Here is a 24,146-nt window from a genome sequence, read left to right as displayed (position 1 = left end):
TGTGTGTGTGTGTGTGTGAGTGCGTGTGTGTCCAAAATGTAATAAAAACACGTTCAAATCGTGTTATTTGAGTAAATATTAGGCTAAACTTGTAAAATAAACAAATAAAAGTTGAGAACACACACTCTGTGTGTCGAAAATGTAACTAAAAGTCTTTCTTGAACAGATTGAATTGTGTTATTTGGGTAATAATAAGCCTAAACTTGTGAAATAAACAGATAGAAATTGAGATCACACACTCTGTGTGTCGAAAATATAACTAAAAGTATTTCCTGAACAGATTGAATTGTGTTATTTTGGTAATAATAAGCCTAAACTTGTGAAATAAACAGATAGAAGTTGAGAACACACACTTTGTGTGTCGAAAATGTAACTAAAAGTCTTTCCTGAACAGATAGAATTGTGTTATTTGAGTAAAAAATAGGCATAAACTTGTAAATAATGAATTAAAAGTTGAAACAATCTCTTTGTAAATACAAAATTTAATAAAAAATGTTGCCTGAATAGTACAAATAGTGTTATTTTGGTAAAAATTAACATAAAGTTGTAAAATAATAAGTTAAAAGTTGAAAAAATGTCTTTGTGAGTCCAAAATTTAATAAAAAATGTTGCCTGATTAGTACAAATAGTGTTATTTTGGTAAAAAATTAATATAAAGTTGTAAAATAATAAGTTAAACGTAGAAAAAAATGTCTTTGTGAGTTCAAAATTTAATAAAAAATGTTGCTTGAATAGTACAAATAGTGTTATTTTGGTAAAAAATTAACTTAAAGTTGTAAAATAATAAGTTAAAAGTTGAAAAAATGTCTTTGTGAGTCCAAAATTTAATAAAAAATGTTGGTGATTAGTACAAATAGTGTTATTTTGGTAAAAAATTAATATAAAGTTGTAAAATAATAAGTTAAAAGTTGAAAAATGTCTTTGTGAGTGCAAAATTTAATAAAAAATGTTGCCTGAATAGTATAAATAGTGTTATTTTAGTAAAAATACATAAAAACTTGTAAAAGATTTGACATAAAGTCAAAGTTTGGTACAAAAATAAACTCAATGTTATGTTAAATAGCACACAGTAACATAAATTTACTACCTAAATCAATAATCAAAGGGTCCTAGGTTCGTTACCCCGTGATAAAAGCAAATAGTGAAAACTGTAGGCCCCGTCCCTAATAGCTCTCCCTTCTTCATAGTACAGATAAAAAAAACCTGCGCTAAAGCGTCCTGTGCCTTGGAGGCAAACCTGAGCGGAATATTAATTGGCGGCGGAAACCGCATAGCTTCAGAGATTTGACCCTTGCTGCGCATTCTCAGACATCCTTTGTTGTCTGGTTGAATCCCTCCCCTGCCCTACACTATTGCATACCTTTCTCCTGTTCTTGCGTACTGGTTAACCTTGAAAAAACCGGTTCTGAAAATCTACCGACGCGTTCTCTGATTGGTGAATCAGATTCCTTCTTTGTTCTGACGTTCTGACGTCATTTGACCTTGAACGCACACTCCCCAAAATTCCTTTCTCCTCTACCTGCGTGGAATATTAATTCATTCTCTCTGTCTGGCATCAGAGCGGAGTCGAAATTCGGAGACAGTATTCTGTCTAGCGTGTTGCACCATCGTGTTTCATAACATGATGCAATAATTAATAATATTACATATCGTGGGTTCGAGTACCGGGACCGTCTTCTTTCGTAATTGGACCTGTACCTACAGCCATTACCACCATTCATAGCGGTTCATAAACCATAGAAAACTTATTTTCAATATTATAAACATTAATATTAACATTTTATACGTTACATACTTTGCAGTAATGAATATAAAAACATATGCATAGCGTTTAGTACCTCTAATTACCTTCTATATACATATTTTTCATAAAATAAATAATTATATATTCATAAAAAGTTATAAACATGCAAATACATAAATGTAAAGTACTCTAAGTACTTGCAAATAAATTCTAAGTACGCGCAAATTAGTTCTAAGTACGTGCAAATTAGTTATAAGTACGTGCAAATAAAAGACCACCCACGAAGAAAACATCCACTGGCGCGGATCAATACTACTAACGTGGCATGCTAAAGAAGAATTAAAGAGTTTAAAAGAATAATTGATTAATAGACTTAGTTTATTTTACTTCGCTTATCGCTAATTGCAAAGATGAGGATGGATGATATGATGAAATTGAAGAAAGGAAAGTAGACCCATGCCCGGGCGGGAATTCGAACCTGGGGGCCCTTGGCAACACATTTGCGAGGAGGTTATTGAAGTAACAAATAATTATTACAAGACGTTGTGATGAAAATTATTAATATATCTGAAATATCGAGAGTTGACCTTGCAGTCTCTAAATGTACTTTTAGGGTTACGCAAAACCTTTACTCAAAATTGCTAGTGTAAATTTATAAGCTATTACAATTTAAAACTTATTCCTGTTCGGAAAAAGGAACTACCAAGTCAAATTAATATTTCGTATAAATACATATATTTTTCTTTCATGAGGCCAGGACAGTATTTGGAGAGGACGGTGGCTTGGGAAGGCTATAACCCCGGATCTCGATCTGCAAAGGGGCTTCCAGTGAGAAAACATTGCTATGAAATAGTCCAGAAGAAGGGGCGAAATGATTTTTTTTAAAATGGCTCAAGAATACAAAGATATAAGTGAACATTTGACAAGCTTAGCCTAAAACTTACAACTGAAATCGTACGTGTGTATGTGGGGGGGGGGGGGGTTGCCGCGTGAGGTAACACAGTGGAATATGATTCACAATACTAAAATTAAAATAAATATGTGGGAACAATAGAAATCAAAATATGCTGTAGCTAGCGAAGGCGCAATAGTAAAGATGGAGGGGTAAATCATATTTTCCCGGGGCAATTATGTTTATTATTCCGTTACATACGACACAAAAATGCATATTTTGGCTAAAAGAGCATTCATTCATTTATTTATTTTTGTCGTTTCACTGGGGGCAGATAAAAGAGAGAGAGAGAGAGAGAGAAATTGTCGAACGAGAACAGGGGGCGTTCCTGTCCCTTCCCCCCTGCAGTCTGGTCACTGCCTAGAGCTATGCTGGAGAAGAATGCACCAATTAATACTCTATTAAATAAAACAGATACTTTTAAAACTTTTAATCAAATTATTTGTGAACTATGATTTAAATTTAGAGAAAGCACATAACTGTTTAATTTAATTTGGATGAGTTAACTTCTGAAGCCTGGCATTTCCGAGCCTTCTTCCGGTGTAACTACACTGCCCTTTGAGCCCTAGCTGTTGCGTTCAGGTGGCGGAACGAGCAGAATACTAATTAAAACAAATATGTGACATATATATATATATAAACAACGTGTTGAAGCTATTGACGGCGCCAAAGAAAAGACAGAAAAGAAACGTGCAGAGTGTAGTGATATTTTACGGGAAGCAGTCACGTTTATTACACCCTTACATTTACATACAATATTAAAAAGTTCTGCTTTTATATCTCGCACAACGCCTTTTTCACAAAAATGGGCAATCCCGCATTTCTTATATCAATCAAGCTGTGATATTTTAAATTTCTTCCGTTAGTTTTCTGATAATAGTTTTCACAGCTTTCCATAGCATTTAGGCATGATTTCAGTTGACAAGAACAAAATAATCTTATTTCAAAACAGAGCAAAAAAATCCAACGCGCTTAAGTTAAAACTCCCTTAATTGGAAGCCTGGAGAGAACAAAACATGGGTTCCTTCGTAACACGATTTCTTGAAACCCATTTTAGACATTTGAATCAACTTTGTGATAAATTGATTAGAAAGGATGAATCTTAACAGTAAAAGTTGTAACTTTTCCCCCGCTACTATATTTTAGAAGATATTCGTTGTCAGATATCTCAATATTTGCATAAGGAACCAGCATTTTCCGTGCCGAGCGTTTCGACGATGACGTAATGCATCCACGGACAACTGCGCATACGATCTGCGCCGCCGAACGACCACCCCCTGGTCACGACTTAGGGAGAGCTCGTTTGTCGTCTGCTTGGAGCTTCCAGTTTACTGCGGGTAGCCCACGATGAGCGAACATGTGCAGCAGTTTTACAAATCTGTACAGATTTAAATAATGGAAGAAGGAGCGATAGGGGAAAGGAAAGCTATGCTTTGTAGTGATCATTCTTCCATGAAATATCCCTGCTGCTCACGTGGAAGATAAATGAAAGGGTTCTGCTGCGTGCGTGTTCTCAGGTCATGCGAAAAATATTGCTTGTAAAATGGGTTGCTGACCAAACTTTCAAAAATATATTTTTTAAACTTATATTTATCGAAATTTACCGTAACCTATGTAGTGCAAAATAAGAATTTTCACATTCTTCCCTTTATTTATAAAGCCTATTTTACTTTATTTTACATAAAGCAATTTCAGTTTGTGTTTCATTTCTGTTGCGCAAGTTATGATCAAATATTTTTGGGCAATTAAGAGAAAATACACTTAGAAGATTACATCAGTTGCACAGTACATATTAATACTTAGTTTATGTATAATTAATACAAGGAAATAATGTGTATAACCAAGGGTGTATTTAAGGGGGGGTTCAACGGGTCCACCTCCCTTTGGTTCAGTAAAATTGCCAGAGTTACCTGTTCATCCGCTTGTTCATAAAAATTTCTTCGGACTTATTTTATTCTCTAAAATTAGAGACGTAGTACGGGATACGGATGGGATGGAAATTTCGTAATTCCACACACCAGATTGGACTGCAGACCAAATGTCTGCAATTTCCTGATAGTTTCGGAATTTCTGCCAAATCAGTTATTTTTCCCTTCTAGAGTCATCTTAAAGATATTTGGTTTTTAAAAACGCAGTGACACAGGATGAACAGAAAAGTATCAATACTAGCGTGACTTCGTGACTAGGATACATACACACAACTTTGTCGGATCCAGCACCCCCTGCTCACCAACAAGCTTCCGGCCAGCAGTGTCCTGGATTTTCACTTACGAAATAAGGCAACCCTAATCATACCAAAAGTTGAACCATCCCCCGACCCCACGTGAACTATATATACACCCATGTGTATAACAATATCCCATACTGAAATGGTACGATATATTTTGAATTTTGTACTGCGAAAAAAGCCGCCTCATCTCGTTAACCCCGAACGCATTAATTCGCTGGTTCACAACTTCACCACTAAGGATCCTATCGAGACGAGACATGGCAGCCTTTGTCTCGTTCTCGTTGAGAGTTGTAAATGTCTGTCTCGTGTTTATTTGTAAATGTCTCATTGACAGTCTCGTCTCCATTTATAAACATCCGGCTCGGTTTGGGAGGGCAATTCTCGTTCTCGTCTCAAGTCTCGAAAAAAATATAGAATTAACAACGTATGCAAAGGCTTATCATTATAAATACAAAAAAAACCTTTCTTAATATTTTTTTTGACTCCTCGTTTCGACGGTACGAGCCCTCCAAAACTGAATATTATCCTGCTTATATATGCAAACCAAACCGCAGATTCAGAATTACCAGGAATGAACTAGCGTTGTAATTATTATACACAAAATTCATGATTTATCTGAGGAAGTCGCATGTTCCAGGTTTGACTCTCGACCTGAGCATGACTGTTTCCTTGTGAGTGGCATTTCATGTTACATGTTACATAAATTTGCAATATATATATATTAACTGAAGAAAACTGTCATTTACTGCAGGAAATTTAAAAACTCCCCGTGCCTTTTTATACCGTATCACCTCTTATATTGCAGAAATTGTCGTGTAAACCATAGTGTTCTCACCATATTATCTTAAAATTTGCGAAGAAAATATTATGACAGAAATAATTGTAATTCCAGAAAAGGCATTCCTATAACATTAAGTTCTTGCCAGTCAGAACCAACCTATGTATTCGCAATGAACAAGGCTGTTAACGTGTTCAGCCAATGACTGTTATAAGGTTTACTTTGTCACCCTAATGGAAAAACCCTCTACCGAGTGGCTGAATTATAGCAAATACTGCTATACTGCTAGGGCATAATTCATCTCCAAGAAATGGAGCACAGATTTTTGCAATGGAAGCAAGAAGATACTTGTTTTACACAGTAACAAGTGACTTTGCTGTGGCTTCCGCGTCTCATGCTAAGTTGACGGGACGAGCAGAAGCCCTGCCTGCACGCATTTCTAAGTGATGACGTCAGAGAACATCGTGTCTGTGGAGAGGACGTTTTCAAAAATCCGTGACATAGGAGGTGAATTTCAGCGGTGTTTGAAGGCGTGTTTCTCGAGAACCAAAACCAATATCGCCGAGATATTTTGCACATCTCATGTTTGTGTCATTATCTGTAAAATGAATGGATTTAAAACGTTTTTCATGCCAAAGTGGAAATGTCCATTCTGTACCGCACACCCCTAATAAATTTCATGATATCAGCACTCATCCCCATCCTCGCAATTAGCTAAAAGTGGCAGAAAAGCGAAGTAAAATAAACCAAATCAATAAACAATAAAATCAATAACTTTTAAGTTTTATTGGAAGATTTAGATTTTATTGCTAAAGAAGCCAATTTTTTCGATTTGAGATGAATGCTAAAACTACGTTAAAGTTAGCAACTGAAGATTTTCATCAGTAAAAAGCAAAACACACAAACAGAGATTGGATTTAGGGAGGCCAATGCCCCTTGTCTTTATCACACACCATCAGGAGAAAATTAAAAATATTCTACACAAAATGTTGTTTTAGTAAGGCGCAGATGAAACGTCACTTCCTTTAAATATGAAGAGTTTGTGTTTAAAATCACATTTTTACCTCCTCAAAAAAAAGAAAAAAAAATCGGCGCATGTGTATAGACATTTTATTAAATATATATATAGTACATACCTGAGCAAATGTTCCATTCTGGTAAATTTCACATATTAGGTGGAAACTTCTAAAACACAGTAAGTTTTTTATTAAAAATCCATTGAGTCAAGGTATTATTTGGTCTCTTCTTGCCACTCCTCACGGAATTTTTTAACTTGTTTCCGCGATGTTTTTTCATCACCGATAATTCTCCACGACGTTTTCTAATATATTCTATATTTGCTTCCCTTGTTCTTCCATCGTCCAAGACGGGCACGACTTTCCACCAAACACTCGCACACGAATAACCCAGTGTCCAATGAAGACTGAAGTAAAGAAAGTTTGCGACAAAGAGAACTTTATAGTTTGCACGTGTAGTGTTTGAGGAAAATTCAGAGAACCGCGGAAAGATTTACATAAACAATTGGATTAAAATTAACCGATATGCCATCTGGTGGGACTTTCAGGAACTAGTCTTAGTAGGATACGTTGTGTTGAAGTCGTTTAAAGCATGGGGAATATGCGAAGAGTAAGGTCTACTGTTCAGGTTTTTTGTGCTCTAAATCGTTTAATGGGTTAGGAGAAATGAAAATTTATCATGTGTTTCCACCCCGTGGAATCAACAAAATGAAATTTGTAAATAAATCAGGGAAAACGTAATTGATTGACAGAAGATTCTGGCATGGGGAATGACACTGTAATTCGGCAAGGAAATTACGAAGAATGCACGAGTCAGCTCACTTTATTTTTCGAGAGATAAATATTATATTGCCATGAAAGTAAAATTTTAAATTGAACTTTATAAACAAAACTTTTATCTTTTTCAAAAAGTCATGAAGCGTCTTACCATGGTCGTGGTTTTACCCAATGCATCCATGTATTACGTATGTGTGATATTTGGAACAGGTGCAAGTCGAGGGAAGATGAAAATAGTTTGAGAATGAATTAATGTCATGGGAAAATGAACTTGCTCTCGATCTCGGCGCAACCACAATGGGATCCCAGGAAGGACATGTTACATATAACAAAACTATAGTGTCCCATAACTAAAATCTTAAAAAATTCTGACCGGCTAAAAGCTGAGGCTATAAAGGGGCACTCAGCACACATAAGGACAACAAACAGGACAACACACAGAATTATACTGGCCAGTCGCCAGAGCCTCGTTAGTCTGCAAGAACAGTCCAGGGTGTACTACGTGGACGTGAGGTTGACAATTGGGTGTACTACGTGAAAGGATCTCCCCTTATACCCCGGAGGTACAGATAAAGAAGCTTTCCTGTGAAGAAACGTTATAAAGTCTAGAGAAGAGAATCTCCTAAATACTTGCCGCTAATTAAGACTACTTCTTATAAATAAGATGAACGAATGTAATAGCTGCTGTTCATGCTCCCTGAATTTATCCTTCACCAAAGTTGTGAGCAAAATAATATCTGCTGTCTACATTTTCACTTTTCACAGGAAACAAATTACACAAAATAGTTTTACCTAATGTCAAGGGGGCTGAGCTGAACTCAGTGCCAATGGGGGGCTGACGGTAGTTCCAGGGGGTTCAGCCCCCCTGGCTCCTGCCTGTCTACGGGCCTGGTCCAACAGGGTTGGCAAAATTTGTGTTTTTTTAAAAAAAGAAACAAAACAAACAGTTTTTTTGTTTTAAACATATTTTTAATGTTTTAAACAAGAACCGAAAGAAACATGTTTTAAACAAATAAAAAGTTTAAAACATAATGCCAAGACTAATGATTAATAAGGAATCTCTTAATCATCTAAAGATGGACTGTGTTCCTATTATGAAGTAAACGCTTCACTAACTTCTTAAAATACACATTTGTGTTAGTCTTAAATCTCGCATGTAGGCTGTTCTAGAAGCTTGAACTAATCCAGAGTTGCCAGTCCCCACTGAGACTACGTGGTAGCTATTGTTTTTTTTTAATACATTTTATCGTCAATGCAACTAAATATTGACATTAACAACAATGTGCAGTGTGTTAAGTTAGGTACAAAACAGTCTCATCCATGTAGTATTAAATTTTAAAAATATTTAAACACCTGTAAAAAAAACATAGCCAGGTGTTTTAAACGATATGTTTTTTTGTTAATTCAATATACATTTTCAGCCACTGTACACAGTAAACAGAATGACACGTTGTTGGATCGAGAAATAAAAGACTCGCTGCTAATATCCTTTGGCTATATTCTCAAGAACATGTACAGAACACAGTAAAAAACATGACAATCTTCATACTTTTTCTGCGCGGGATGACAGCATAGAACAAGCAAAAATACTGAACAGGCTATTGCCCGGAAAACAGAGTAAACAATATTGCCAGGTGCCAACTCACATAATATCTAACATCCTCCCACCTGAGTTGACATATCAAACAATAATAGTTTCTTAGGTAATTTTATCTCTCTCCCACTACGTGTGGTACAAGGTTTGGTTTCAGTGGGAGGGAGAACGTCTTTCTGATGTTTCTTTTTGGTTTGTGGTTTAGGTAATGAACTCTTCATTGCTTCACCCTCCACTGCAGTCACCTCCAATGGATACAATCTCTGTACAGGACGAAGTAGTTCACCATGGCAAGTTTTCAGACGTACCAATCTTGTCACTTGATCCTTACCTGGAAGAATCTCAGTTACACAACACAATGGCCAATTATATCTTTTCATATTGTCAAAACCAATCAATACAATATCTCCTACCCTGACAGACCCACATGCTCTGTGTATGGCTTTTTGCGTTAACTGTCCAAGATACTCATTCCTGAAACGATGCCTGATATCTTGTCTCAACTTCTGACAGTAACGGAGACGATTGTTGAGCATTGAAGAATCCACATGGTCACAATCAGGTACACCTGTCTCCCTGATTTCTTGTAAGAACATAGCAGGTGTTAGAGGAACTAATTCTGTCTCACTTTCATACATGTAGGTAAGTGGGCGTGAATTAATTATGGCTTCACAGTCACAGAGGATTGTTGTCATTTCTTCGTAGTACAAAACTGATTTTCCGAGTGTTCTTTTCAACAGACCCTTCAGGACACGAACCAATCTCTCCCAAAAACCACCCCACCAGGCTGCACTGGGTGGAATGAACTTCCACTGGATTCGCTGAGCTGTGGAATATTCTTCAATTTTCTTCCAATCGAGTGTCATAAATGTATTCTCAGTTCCTCTGAAATTGGTACCATTATCACTGTAGATTACAGAGGGTCTGCCTCGCCTTGACACGAATCGTCTAAAGGCCTGGATAAAAATCCCAGTTGGTAGAGAAGTAACTAACTCTAAGTGAATGGCTCTATATACTGCACATGTAAAAAGGCATATCCATGCCTTTTTGCCATCTTTAAGATAAACAGGTCCTGCAAAGTCCACACCTGTTACTTCAAATACATTAGCATCTCTAACTCGATCAGCTGGCAATGGTGCTGGAAGAGCTTGGATTGGTTTGGCTGCGTGTCTCCTGCAAGTAACACATTTCGAGAGCACTGAACGTACGGCTCTTCTACCACGAAGGATCCAGAAGTTTTCTCTTAAAATACTTAGTAATATGTTTACACCTGCATGACATGCTTTCTTGTGCCAATACATTATCAGCAATTTAACGACTGGATGTTGTGCTGGAAGAACTATGGGAAGCCTGAAATTTTCAGTATCTTCTCTGGCAATAATTTTGGTTTTCAAACGAATAATCTTGTCCTTGCCCTCATATGTGCACAAAGAGGAAAGGGATTTGTCATCATTTCCTCGGAATGCTTCTTGTTGTATTAGTCTTAATACTGCATTTTCTGCTTCCCGAAGTTCGCGAACACCAAGATCTCCAGATCTATGATTCTGCGAATTTCTACTATTATACAAAAATCTTTTGATCCATCCAATGAGTCTAATCACTTGGTTATAGTTAGAGAAATATCTGTAATACCATCTAGACTCAGCATCTTGAGCTTTCATACTAAGCATCGTTGATGAAGGTAGCACATTCCTTCTTTCTCTGTCAACTTCCTCCTTGTTGATAAGAAACTCCATCGGTGGCCACTCACACGGACCCCCTTTCAACCAATGAGGTCCCTCCCACCATAAGGATCTCAACAACTGCCTTGCATCACAACCTCTTGAAGGAAAATCTGCTGGATTCATTTCACTGGGTACATATTTCCATGCACTGGGATCAGAGAGTTTTCTAATTTCTTTAACTCTGTTCCCAACAAATACTCCCCAAACTCCTTCTCGTCGAATCCAAGTCAGCACCGTAGAAGAATCAGTCCAAAAGATAATGGAGTTATCTTTTAAATTCAAATGTTCTCGAATCCTGGTTGCTAGCCTTGCTCCCACCATTGCGGCAAGCAATTCTAACCGAGGAATTGTACTATTCTTTGAAGCCACTCGTGCCTTTGCCTCAATCAATTGTACGCTAACACCTCACCTTGTGTCAACCCTCATGAAAACTGCTGATGCATATGCCACTTGGCTAGCATCACAGAACACGTGAATGCTCATAGAGTTAAGTTCATTGGATTCATAATCCCAGCCCATGAAACTTCTGGGTATCCTTACCTCTTTCAACATCGGCAATTCTCGTACCCAGTTTAAAAACTGTGTTCTTATTTCTTCACTAACTTGCTCATCCCATCCGAGCCCCTCTGCCCAAGTCTGCTGAAGTAACAATTTTGGAAGAAGAGTCACGGGACAAGTAAAACCTATAGGATCAAATATACGGTGTGCTACAGATAATATCACACGTTTCGAAACTGTCTTGGGCTCAACATCTTCAATGTCCAAATTAACTGTAAATGTATCAGCTTGAGGATTCCAACTGAGTCCTAACACTGAAGTTGGGCTAATGTCCTCATCAACCCTTTGAGGGACTGAATACTCCCACCCTCTAAGGTCAAAACCTGCTTCAGCCATAACTGCACGTGATTCTCTTATAAATTTATGGAGATTTTCGTGATTGTCTACACTGGTGGCACAATTGTCCACATAAAAGGAACCTCGTAATTTTAAAAATACTATCTTCTGTATAAGCTAAGTCTTCCTTCCCGAAATGACAACTCTGCAATGCTTGATCCAAATGATGTTCAATAACAGCACCCAACAGAAATGGACTGCTCGTAACACCAAACACTACACGAGTATGTCTGAATTCTTGAACCGTTCCAGTATTAATATCATGCCACCAGAGAAATCTCAGGTAGTCTCTATCTTTAGGGTGTACAGCAATTTGTAAAAAAGCTCGTTTAATATCTGCTATAACTCCAATTTTTCCTTTCCGAAAATGTAGTAAAATATCAGCAATAAGAGCAATCAAGTTGGGTCCAGGTTCTAAACATTGGTTCAAAGACGGGTGTCCTTTTACTTTAGCAGAAGCATCAAACACTTGTCTAATTTTTGTCGTGTTACTGCTCTCTTTCACTACATGTCGATGGGGTAAGTAATGGCCAAAATTCTCTGTTTCATCCTCTGGAACCACCTCAATGACTCCCTCGGACAACCATTCTTGTAGCACTCCATCGTAACTCTGCAACAGATGTTCTTGTTTCAGCTTCTGTGTAGTTGACCAAAGTCGTTTTTCTGCTAGATCTTTATTGGTGGGGAGAGGCGAACAATCTTCCTTCCATGGTAACTGTACTTCATATCTTCCTTCAGCATTGAATGTCAGTGTCTGCAAAAATTGTTCTTTGACAGCCCGTGTGTGTTCTTCCGCAGACTTCTTGGCAATGGGATCCTTGATTCCTATGGTATCCAGTTCCCACAGATCAGCTACGGCTTCACCAACATATAAATTCGATACCAACAAAGCTGTATCTGATTTTCTGTTTTCACCTGGAACTTTACCCATAAGTGTCCATCCCAGCTGAGTTTCCACAGCCACTAAACCACACTTTAATTTCACAACATGGCCAGTCAGTAATTTACCACAAACATCCGCACCAATAAGAATTTCAACTGGACCTTTCATCTTACCAGTATCTGTTAACCTTATTTGACTTTTGTTCAGCTCATTTAACCAAACACCTGATGTTACATAAGGAATCTCACCACATATTGTATCTTGATCAAGAACATCAAATGTGCACGAATATTCTCTCTCAATGCTACATACCTTAACATTATAAACATTATGATTACAAGGACTAGACATGGTACCACCAAATAGCGAATGTATCAAACTTTGTTTGCCAATGGAGTTATAACCCATATCTGTTACAAGAGATTTGCATATATACGATTTTTGTGAACCTGTGTCAATAAGAACTCTCACATTCCTGCTCTTATTGTAGTTACCTTTCAAATCTACTACCAATGTCTGCATGAATACATGCGGATTTTCAAGTTGGTTTATCAGTGTATTGTTTACCTCAGCATTTGATTCTTTGCCTTCAGAATAATGGTCAGAATCATTATCTTTGTCTGAAATATTAGGACACATCAATACAACATGCTTTTTCTTGCAAACAATACATTTCAAATTGGCCTTGCACTTCTTCGAAAAATGACCAAATTTTAAACATGCAAAACAATGCTTTTTATCTTTTAGAACCTTTTGTCTTTCAGAGAGAGACATTTTCTGGGCTTTAAAGCAATCATATGAACTGTGCTTACCACCACAGAACACACAACTTTTCTCCCTACCACCAATGACACTCAACAAATCTGTCGCACTGGGGATAATAGGCTGACGCGGTGGAGAACACATTTTCTTCCGAACTTTCACTGCTGCACCATCCAATTCAAACCCAGCTGCTGCAAGGTTGATTCGTTCTTCTCCTTCCACTTCAGCTCGCAGGAATGACATCAAGGACTGCATTCTTCCGGTCGGTGTTGTCTCATTATTTTCCTCAGCAGCAGACAATGTTCTTCTCTGCCACACACGCATCAAATCCTCTGGGAGACTGGACTCCACCAATGGAAACAGCATTGCTGGATATTTGTCGCTGGTAACACCCATCGATTCTAATGTTCAAAGTTGGGACTCCAGTGTGTCATACAAAGTGTTCAAACAATTTTTTTCTTGACGGTTCAACACCTTTTGTAACACCAATTTTAGCAGTTCACGCACGTACACTTCCACGAGCATATCATCGCGACCAAAACGTGATTTCATGGACTGCACAACTTTCGGGTAATTTTCTTTTGTTGGTGGAAAACTGTTCACAAGCTGGCGTGCACGAGAACCTTCAATTGTCGCTTGTATCAAATACTGAAACTTGTCCTCTGCAGGAATTGTATCATCTTCATCGATCTTCTTGAATTGTCCCCAAAAATGTAACCACTCTTTCAAGTCCCCTCCAAACTTCTTCAGTTCGATTTTAGGTAACTTGAATCTTCGATTCTTTACTTCCGAAAACGACTCGCCTTGACAGCAGTTTCCTTCCGACAACTTCAAAAAGTTCGACACTTCAATACGTCGCTTGTTGAACAAACACTGATAATCATCCGACACTGACTGTTCTTTCCCTAACTCATTTTCACTAGCACCCGATTCCAACATCAAATCAAAAACAGATATGTCAGCCGCATGCAGATCACTTGCCTTTTTTCAAGCAACTGGATATTTGCTTGAATAACATTCCTGTCCGGAGTTTGCATCGCTAACTCATTTGCAATCTTCTCCGAAACACGTGTAAAAGCTGACCTAGCCACTGCACGGCTTTTCTTGAGACGATCAATGTCCGTTGACATTTTCCCGATATTTGCACTTACTTTTTCTACGGTCCAACACAGAAAGAAAGACAGGTCCTGTCACGGTCGCCAATAAATGTTGGATCGAGAAATAAAAGACTCGCTGCTAATATGTACAGAACACAGTAAAAAACATGACAATCTTCATACTTTTTCTGCGCGGGATGACAGCATAGAACAAGCAAAAATACTGCACAGGCTATTGCCCGGAAAACAGAGTAAACAATATTGCCAGGTGCCAACTCACATAATATCTAACACACGTATTGAATGAAGAGGCATACTTGCGAAACATGCAAATAAATAACCACAAACTATTAAACATCAAGTATCAAAATGTATTTTAAACAAGTCCGAAAAAAACATGTTTAAAACACTTTGTTATAAACGTTTTAAACATTTGTAAAACAAACAAAGCCATGTGTTTTAAAAGTTTCAAACAAGTTGTTTAAAACAATTTTGTTTTAAACATGCCAACCCTGGTGTTCAACCAGTGCGAAGTATACGACATTAAATAATTTGTGAACAGAGCTGAATGGTAATATTAATTACATGAATGCCGATCTTGTAGCTATAATATTCCTTTATTTAACACAAAAAAAATGTTGATTGTTGATATGTCCGTATTATTGCTCATAAGTTGTCTGAAATTGTGCAGTTCAAAGTGCAAGAGTCACGCCTTAACACATTTTACTTTCTAGTCATACTGGAGGATATTTACTTACTTCTTCATGCTATGTTCCAATTTACAAGAAGTATGTGCTTCATGATATACTTGAGGTGAAAGAAATCAATAGAATTTTACGACTTTTTTCAATTTTATTAGCCTATTTCACAAATACAACGTGGATAATTTTGCACCTTTTTACTCAGTAATCGATGTTATATTTTCCCTTTGTCGATTATTTCTGTCAAAAACAGGAATATTTTTTTGATTATTGCTATGTAGTTAGCGAGCTAATATAAAAACGTGCACTTGTGTCACCAACATTTAAGGTTTTTGGAAATGTAGACAAGTTGTAGAGAAGTTTCTAAAGTGAAAATTTACTATCCTAAAGAATAATGATTAGTACGTACATTTGCATAGTCAGTCATTGTGATTTCATGTAACACATGTGCTTTATTTACATTTATGCTCTGTGGAAAATATCACAAGAGGAAAATATAATTTTCAACTTTATACATGTCAGCGAATATTGCATGACACGATTTCAGTACATGTCCAAGTACAGTTAGAAGTAAATTGTCGTTGTTTGGGGATGAATGAAACACACACTGATATATATTTAAAGTTACGCCTTATCCTGAAAAATATCTTGTGTCTTGGTTTTTACCATCATCTAGCTTGTTTACCGAAAAAGGATATAATTATAAGGATATTCTTTTAACAATAATCTCCTGATATGATATAAACATATCATAAACCTGATATGAGGTTTATTGTGTCTTCTTGCTTTTTGCTTTGGACTTCTTAATTAAAGTAAGTTGCTTGCATGTTGCATTAATATTCTCAACAAGTTTCATTTTCCGTGTGATCGTAAATCCCTTTTCATAGGCTTGAATTACTATTAGGTCATTTAAGATTGGTGTTGTTAGCATCTAGGTATTGCGAATAGGATAGGCTAGTACGTTTGTTGCATTACTACGTGCGTCCATTTCGATCTTCAGCCGAGAGATCGGGAGAAGCGTGGCGGGCGGCGCTGACGGAGATGCCGGCATTTGCGGCCTGTAATGCCCGCTTATTTTTATGGACATATGCAGACATTTATATAAATATTGCAAAACGAGCACTAACCTGTGTTATAAGAGTTGTTCAAAGTGATGTCCACCTACATTCACACATTCCTGGCATCGTTTGATGAAATTTTGATACACACCCAAAAGTTCTTCTTCCGTAATTCTTCCAAGTTCTGCCCTTATATTGTCTTTTAGTTCGTCGATGCTACGAGGATTATTTCGGTAGACTCTATTTTTGAAGGTTCCCCACAAATAAAAGTCACATACGGTAAGATCTGGCGAACGTGAAGGTCATAAACCTCTAGAAATTATTCTGTCATCAAATACCTCCCTTATAGCGTCCAAAGAATCAGCGGCGGTATGGGCTGTGGCCGAATCTTGTTGAAAATACCCATATTGTCTCTCATTATCTGATAACAACTGAAAAAACGGCGCGAGTATTTGTGTGCGGAACTTCTCTGAATTTATTGCGTCTTCAAAAAATATAGGCCCTATTATTCTTTTTGCACTTACAGCACACCACACACCAATTTTTGCATCATGTAACTGAACTTCGCGTATTATTCGGAGATTTTCAGTGTTCCAGTATCTATTGTTCTATGAACAAACATGACCACGCAAGTGAAACCATGCCTCATCCGAAAAAAATGTTAACTGTGGATCAACAATACCATCTACAATATTCTGCAAAACCCAATTACAGAAATTTACTCTACTTACGTTGTCAGGGGGCCGTAATTCTTGCACTATTTTAGTAGCTTAGTGGCTGTATGTGCTGATGATTTTGACACGCCCATCTCCTGTGAAACACGGCGTAGAGGTTTGTTTGGTGAACGTTCTAACGCTGCACCAATTTCATCGAGTTTCGCTTCGGTTAGAATCCGTCGTTTTTGCTCAGGTGTTTTACAATTTAACGATCCAGTTTCTCGTAATTTAAGGACTAGATGTCTAACCGTATCTCTATGTGGAGGTGAAACGCCTAGGAATTTCTGTACAAATTGCCTACACACGTCTGTTTTCACGCAAGTGTCATACATAAAAATTCTTTGTTCTACGGGGGGGGGGGGGCTGACAAGTTCTCGGCCTGACCCCCTTCCGCACATGTCATCCTGAAATCATGCATTGCATTTCAACCATTGATCTTTTGGAAGCTTAAGTGCCAGCTGGGATGATCGTATCACTAACGGTTTTTCCTCTACAGACCATTGATTGAAGCATGGTACAGCCAAATGTGGAATTTACCAAGGAGGAGTTGCGAGGTGTCATGAAGTTCTTTTTCCTGTAACAGAAGTCGCCGAAGGAAATCCATGGTTGCATGCTAGACACATTGGGTGTACATTGCCCTTCACACTCCACTGTGAAGAAATGGTGCTCAAACTTTAAGCGTGGTGATTTTTCCACAGAAGATGGTGAAAGGTGTGGGAGGCCAGTGTCAGTGTCAACTCTGAAAAAGTGGATGAAGTTCATAACCTGATTTTGAGTAACAAACGAATTTGTCTTCAAGCGATAGCTGAGACCTTGCACATATCCAAAGAACGTGTCTGGTCAATAATCCATGATCAGTTGGACATGCACAAGCTTTCCGCGAAATGGGTGCTTAAACGTTTGAACGCCGATGAGAAACGCAAACGTGTGGCATCTTCTCAGGTGATTTTGCGGTATTTTGCGAACTCTAAGGACGATTTTTTGAATCGGCTTGTTGCCCAGAATGAAAGTTGGTTCCACTAATTTGATCCTAAGACCAAACAGCAATCATGCGAGTGGCGCCTCTCAGGATCTCCCAGGCCAAATAAATTCAATGCACAGAGGTCCGCAGGTCTGCTTGCCTCAATATTCTGGAATAAGGATGGTGTTTTGTTATCAGACTACCTTCCAAAGGGACAACCCATAACATCAGAGGATTACTGCAGTCTTCTGGCTAAGTTAAAGGACGCTATTTAAGAAAAGCGCCGGGGAAAATTGAGAAAGTAGTGTGTTGTTTCTGCAGGACAATGCTCCTGTTCACAAGGCTCTGGAAGAACAATGGATTTTCTGAAGGACCTAGGGTTTCAGTGCATTGACCACCCACCTTACTCACCAGGCCTTGCGCCCTATGATTAATATCTCTTCCCTAGACTGAAAAAAGTTCTGAAAGGACAGAAATTTAGAAATGATAACGAGGTTATAGCAGCTGCCGAACAGTTTTTTGCAGACCAGAAGAAATCACTTCTTTTTTTTTTTTTTTTCTTTTTTTTTTTGAGGGGTTAGAGAAGTTGGAGCAACAAAGAGCCAAGTGTGTAGACCTTCGGGGAGAATACGTTGAATAGCCTGAAACTTTCGTGCCTGTAGCTAACGTCCTTCTGGGTCGATCCGAGAACTTATCACCCCCCCCGTAACGTGAACCTTGCGGCTGGCATTCCAATCGTCTCACTGACACAACACACATACACACTGCAATACCACAAACAAGTAACGGCAAGTAACCATAGGCGTAGCTACGGGGTGTGCCGGGTGTGCCTAGGCACACCCTAATGGGCTGCTTTATCAAAGAGAATTAAAGACAGATATTTCAATAAGAGAAAAAATAAGCGGCAGTTTGTAAGAAGTTGAAAATGTCATTACTTGGTACAAACGTGTGCATTATCGCTGATGTCTATAGATTTCGATGTTTTGATGTCATTGGAGAAAGAAGATATTTACTGCATTCTACTCTGTACTACAGCGCCTTTCTTCTATACCTGTCACAAGCTGCACGTGTGAGAGAGCTTTCTCCAAGCTTACCCAAGTTAAAACTAAATTAAGAGCAACTCAGAAGCAGGATAGATTGGAAGCCCTGCCCTTGCTATTTGTGGAACAGGAAAAAGCTTAGTCGATTGATGGAAATGAAGTTATTGATGAGTTTATGAACATTGTACCTTTTGACAGACGTCTCTTGTTATAGATGACGTGTATTTTGATGTATTTGTTTGTAACATTTATGATCATTTTGTGTGTGTGTAATTTCTATGCAATTTGATTTTTCTACTACATGTATTCAGAAATTTTCAAAACTGTCATTTAGTGAATTTATATTCCTTTACAAACATCAGTGCAGTTAAAGAGCCAAGTGATTGTGTTGCAAAATATGCTATTAAAAAGGTACAAGACCTAATTTTTTTCCCCTTGTGCACACCCAAATATAAAATTCTAGCTACGCCTATGCAAGTAACTAAGAATAACACTCTTGCGCACAGTACGAAATTAACACGCTCTTGGTTTACATCTGCTCGCCACTATATACACAGCTCTGTCTTCATCTAGTCGCGAAGGAACAAAAAACTCGAGTTCGGAGATTTCGGATTGCAAGGAAGCTCACGAAAACCATTGACTTTTAACGGTTCCGTCTGCAGCGTAATCTTGATACAGTGTTGCACATTCGAAACCTCCAAACGATCCCCATCGACACAAAACTCTTTCAAGGATATAAACTTAAGCAGGGCGTTACTGGTCAAAACTATGATTAAAATGTTTATTATCTGTGGTTCTTAACATCGTTTCTAAAGCGTATTTTTTGTGTATACAGTATAAGGGCAGAACTTGGATGAATTACAGATGATGAATTATAATACAGGTTAGTGCTCGTTTTGCAATATTTATATAAATGTCTGGATATGTCCATAAAAATAAGCGGGCATTACAGGCCGCAAATGTCGGCATCTCCGTCAGCGCCGCCAACCACGCTTCTCCCGATCTCTCGGCTGAAGATCGAAATGGACGCACTGTATTTGTACACTTCCTATCATTGATTGCATGTAAGATACCGTATTATATTTATATTTCATTGACACATCATTGCTCCTAAAATACTTAATGTGAAATATATTTTGAAGTCCATGAAGAAGTAATTATAATTCATAACTTATATATCATTACAACACTAGCAGATTATTTTTACTGCGGTGCTACACATAGCACAGTCTATTTGTTACAACCAACATACGCATACGTATGTGGCTGTTCACTGTTTACTTCAAAATAGTATTCGCGTCGGTTGTGAAAGTATCACAGTACGAAATTTAGACACAAACTATTTATTTAAAAACGATAATAATTACTAGACTCCTCACTCAACAAATAAAATATTCGCCCCAATCATGGCATATCGGATAATTTTAATCGCGAATTGGTCGAATCTTTTCTTCTTTAAGGCCGTACTAAAGGCAATTTTGTGCTAATTGTTCTATAACAGATGGCAGCACCGTTTGCCATGGCAACCGGGGACCATGTTGCCAGATCTCCGCATAATCAAGGTAGATACCTACAGGTTGATCGATTAGGGTACTCGATGTGAGTTGACGCCATATTGGTTAGAGGTGAGTTAGTGGATTAAAAAGAAATAGTAGTAAATCAGGGAAATTGATAATCATGAGATTTTAGTTATTTGTTCTTATTAGAGAAATAAGCAATATATCTTCAGTGGAAGGTAGTAATAGTCGAAATATTAATATAAAATCCGTTGTTTTATATTAAATATTTAATTTAAAATTTAGATCGCAGAGATGAAAATAATTCAAACACGAAACGGGCCGAGTGAGAACAGTAATTGAAATAATTGAAAACATTTTGTGAATTCGTTTGAAACAAATGCTGCGTTGACTGTACACTTCATTTTGTATGACAGTACATTCTACCTTTGGTCGGAGATTTTATACTCTGTCCCGATTATCTCTGCTGAAGAAAGGTTGCACATAGCGGCAGAGAAGGTAAGAAAGGGGGGGAGAGAACGAGTGTGCAGAGCGAGGCAGTATGCGATGCTGTGGAAGCTGGTAACTAGAGCCGCTTTCCCCCGTCCCACGCAGTCCCGTTGCGCAGAGACTTATTTTCGTTGGCTTGCTCCAGCGAAGTTCTTTTCTTATTATAACACCATTAAGCCTTGTTTCCATGATATAAAAACTAAAATATGCTGACCAAGGCAGAAATGTATTTTATTATAAAACATAAACTAAACATAACGTTTCAACCTTCTACAAGGTCTTCTTCAGACTCTGTACCAAGTACAAATGTAACCAGGTACACAACAGGACGATATATACACAAAAATACTCCCCTCCTGACTATTAGAAAGTAGTTCTGGAACAATCTAGCAGGTGGCTTTCCCTTGTCAACTATACTTTCACCTGAAAGAGAATGTCGCTGGACTCTTTATCTCACGCTCTATTTCCTTCATTCTTCTTTCTTCTTCTCTCCTCTTTCTCTCTTGTCCTTTCCACTCTTTCTAACACCTTCTTCCATTCTTTGTTTAACTTCAGTCCCCCATTCCAGTTCATTGTGTCCTCTTCACCTTTCTTCTCTATTTCCTTGGACTCCTTCCATTTTCTCACTAGTATTCTCTTCTCCCTTCCTATCTGCTTAGCCTCATCCTTTCTTATGTATGGAGTGACAGCTCAAAATATTCTTGGGTAGAACGCAACGCACAGTGCTTTCATTGTTGAAACGTCATTGCAAGGTACTATTTTCCGCACCCTGTAAAATGAAGTTAAAGATAAAACAGATTTTCAATTTTTTCAATTATAAACGTTGTTGAAAAATGCTTAAGATTAGTAATGTTAATTTTTCCACAAGCCTGTACAGGGACGTCGGAACTTTTTTGGAGTGTGTGTGTGGGGGGGGGGACAGGTTTTGAAATCTGTCAACCAGTTTTTACTTATTGAGTATATGAATATCCACAGTGGCGAAGTCTCATAAGAGATAAGAGAATGCCTAGAGATCTCTATTACGGAATATTTTATTACTTATAATTCCATTAAACGGTGCTGAAATTTTAGGTCTTACGATAATTGCAGCAAATTTCCACCCCTGCCTGGTACTCGATCTTCGCATGCAGTGAAGCATGATGGTATTGAGCCATTCCTTTAATGATTAGTAACTGAAAACGCACTACTTTTAAAAGGGTGCAAAGTACACATGCAAACGTAATGAGAAAATCCATATTTCTGAAGCTTTCTGATCGATGTGTTAAAAGGAAAGTTGCCCGTGGCCGTGTTCTCATTTACTAACCTCCCAACGTAATAATAAATCACCCGTGAACATAAGAATGAGCGGTGTTATCTCTCTCTGAGGTCTAAAACTAAGCCATCAGCCCTAAACATGACGTTTAAAATAAAACAGTAAACTTTTAATAAATCTAAATGGCCAAGATTTAAAAATTCCTCCCTTCCCACGAGAGGAGGTGGTTCATGCACTCCAAATTTTGCAGCGTTAAAGCCCGAAAGGGCAGAGAACTGATGGTGTATCGGAATACTTGTCTGTCTCCAGTCTCGTCTTTTTATGTCCTTTCACACACAAAATATAAATTAGTAAAGAATACGTAAGGAGAGAAGTAACACTTACCAATCTCTTGATTCTATATCAGGCGATGAATTGCAGTGCACTGATGCGAAATCTTGCAGTCGGTCTACTTTCTGCAAATGATTTAAATGTATATAAACTATATATGCACGGTTATATCACTTGGTGTGGAAGGAAATCCAAACTCATCACTACAATTTGCAGAGTATATGCCGAAAGACGCCTTCTGCAGTTATTCTACTCTGAACAATGACTGTGTCGTCTGACCAAATCTAAATTTGGAAAGCGAAGGGGAGATTAGCCTAGAATTGAATTTCCAAGAACTTTCAAGGTGCACCTTTTCTCATGGCCGATGACCTTTTTGACAGCAAGGGGTCTCTAAAGAAAGCTTGTGTTCGGAAAGTGCACCGGAAGATTTAAAGTTAAGCTGTCCTCTGTGCCCCTCCCCGGTGCACTTGTAGGTACAAAACCTAACATGCTTCAAAGCAAAACTGGAAACAGAAGAAGCAAATTCCTACGGGGATACTTGATTTGCAGAGACTTGACTGCGATGTATCGTGCTTCTTGTTGTTAACAGAAACTTGAGTGCACGTTCACAAATCTAGTGCAAAAATTTTTTTTGCAAATATTATTCACAACCAAGATAAGTTGAAATATATGTAGTCCATTTCTTCAGGGCGTGACTGGGGGGAGGGGGAGCAAAAAGACAATCTTGCTCCTTCTCTGTAGTTTCTTAACATCAGGCAACACTGAAAGCACTTGTGGGTAGAGACGGAGCACACAAGGGAGGAACTTTCATTGCTTGGCCATTTAGATTAATTAAAAGTATATTGTTTGTTTTAAACGTCATGTTCAGGGCTGATGGCTTAGTTTTAGACCTCAGAGAGAGGTTATTCTTATGCTCACATGTCATTTTGTTTTTTAAACCGTGCTAATAGCACAGTGCCATGTAGGCACATTTAAGGGATGTTGGGGTAGGGCCCACACATTTTCGATCTCGGGACATTTTGGAGGTGATGTGATCAGCACCATGCTCCGGCCGCATTTACCCCACAGGGTTTCCCCCAGGTACCTTTTTCATTTTAGGCTGGTTGAACCCGGAAGCAGCTTTTTGCGGGGATAAGGCCGGAAAAATTCCGAACTTAGATCACCCACCACGGAAATCGAACCCGAGTCTCCGCGTGGCAGTCAGACGCCCTGCCCACTAGACCACCGCGTCGTCTCGCATTCGTGTCGAATTTCTTCCCACCTTCACCTTTTTACCTAGAAGGCTCAAACTACACCTGCCCCCTGGTTCGGAGTCCTTGCATCCATGGAATGTAGTTGCAGAAGAGATTTAAAATTAGGTTGCTCTCTGCCCAATCGGGGTACGCGGGGATTTTTGTTTTACACCGACCGCATCTGTCCGTAAAATCGAAGCGGCGAATTTATAATCATGGTCTAAAAGAAAGAATGCTAAGCTGAATAATGGTTTGGAGAGAATCAACAAACCATTTGGATGACTGCTACTTCTCCCTTGTCAATGTAAAAGGTTTCAATAAGACGAACAAACACCACTTACAATACCCAGATATCCCATCTGTCGGACGACCAGTTGAACATTGTGAGGAAATACCTGT

At 38.2% G+C, this 24,146-nt stretch overlaps 2 protein-coding genes across 2 annotated transcripts; both read right to left on the bottom strand.

Annotated features, from left to right (window-relative positions):
- Positions 1-9,150: 9,150 nt before the first annotated feature.
- Positions 9,151-11,136, bottom strand: LOC146004871 (uncharacterized). Its single transcript, XM_083143898.1, has one exon. The coding sequence runs from the start codon at positions 11,134-11,136 to the stop codon at positions 9,151-9,153; it is 1,986 nt and encodes a 661-aa protein (XP_083000024.1).
- A 598-nt stretch (positions 11,137-11,734) lies between these two features.
- Positions 11,735-13,750, bottom strand: LOC146004870 (uncharacterized). Its single transcript, XM_083143897.1, has one exon. It carries the CDS (start codon positions 13,748-13,750, stop codon positions 11,735-11,737), a length of 2,016 nt encoding a protein of 671 aa, XP_083000023.1.
- Positions 13,751-24,146: the final 10,396 nt, after the last annotated feature.

The sequence above is a fragment of the Lepisma saccharinum genome, chromosome 22, assembly GCF_977018435.1.
Source record: "Lepisma saccharinum chromosome 22, izLepSacc3.1, whole genome shotgun sequence".
Lineage (NCBI taxonomy): Eukaryota > Metazoa > Arthropoda > Insecta > Zygentoma > Lepismatidae > Lepisma > Lepisma saccharinum.
The sequence above is the reverse complement of the archived record's forward strand: the minus strand, read 5'-3'. Positions and strand labels throughout refer to the sequence as shown.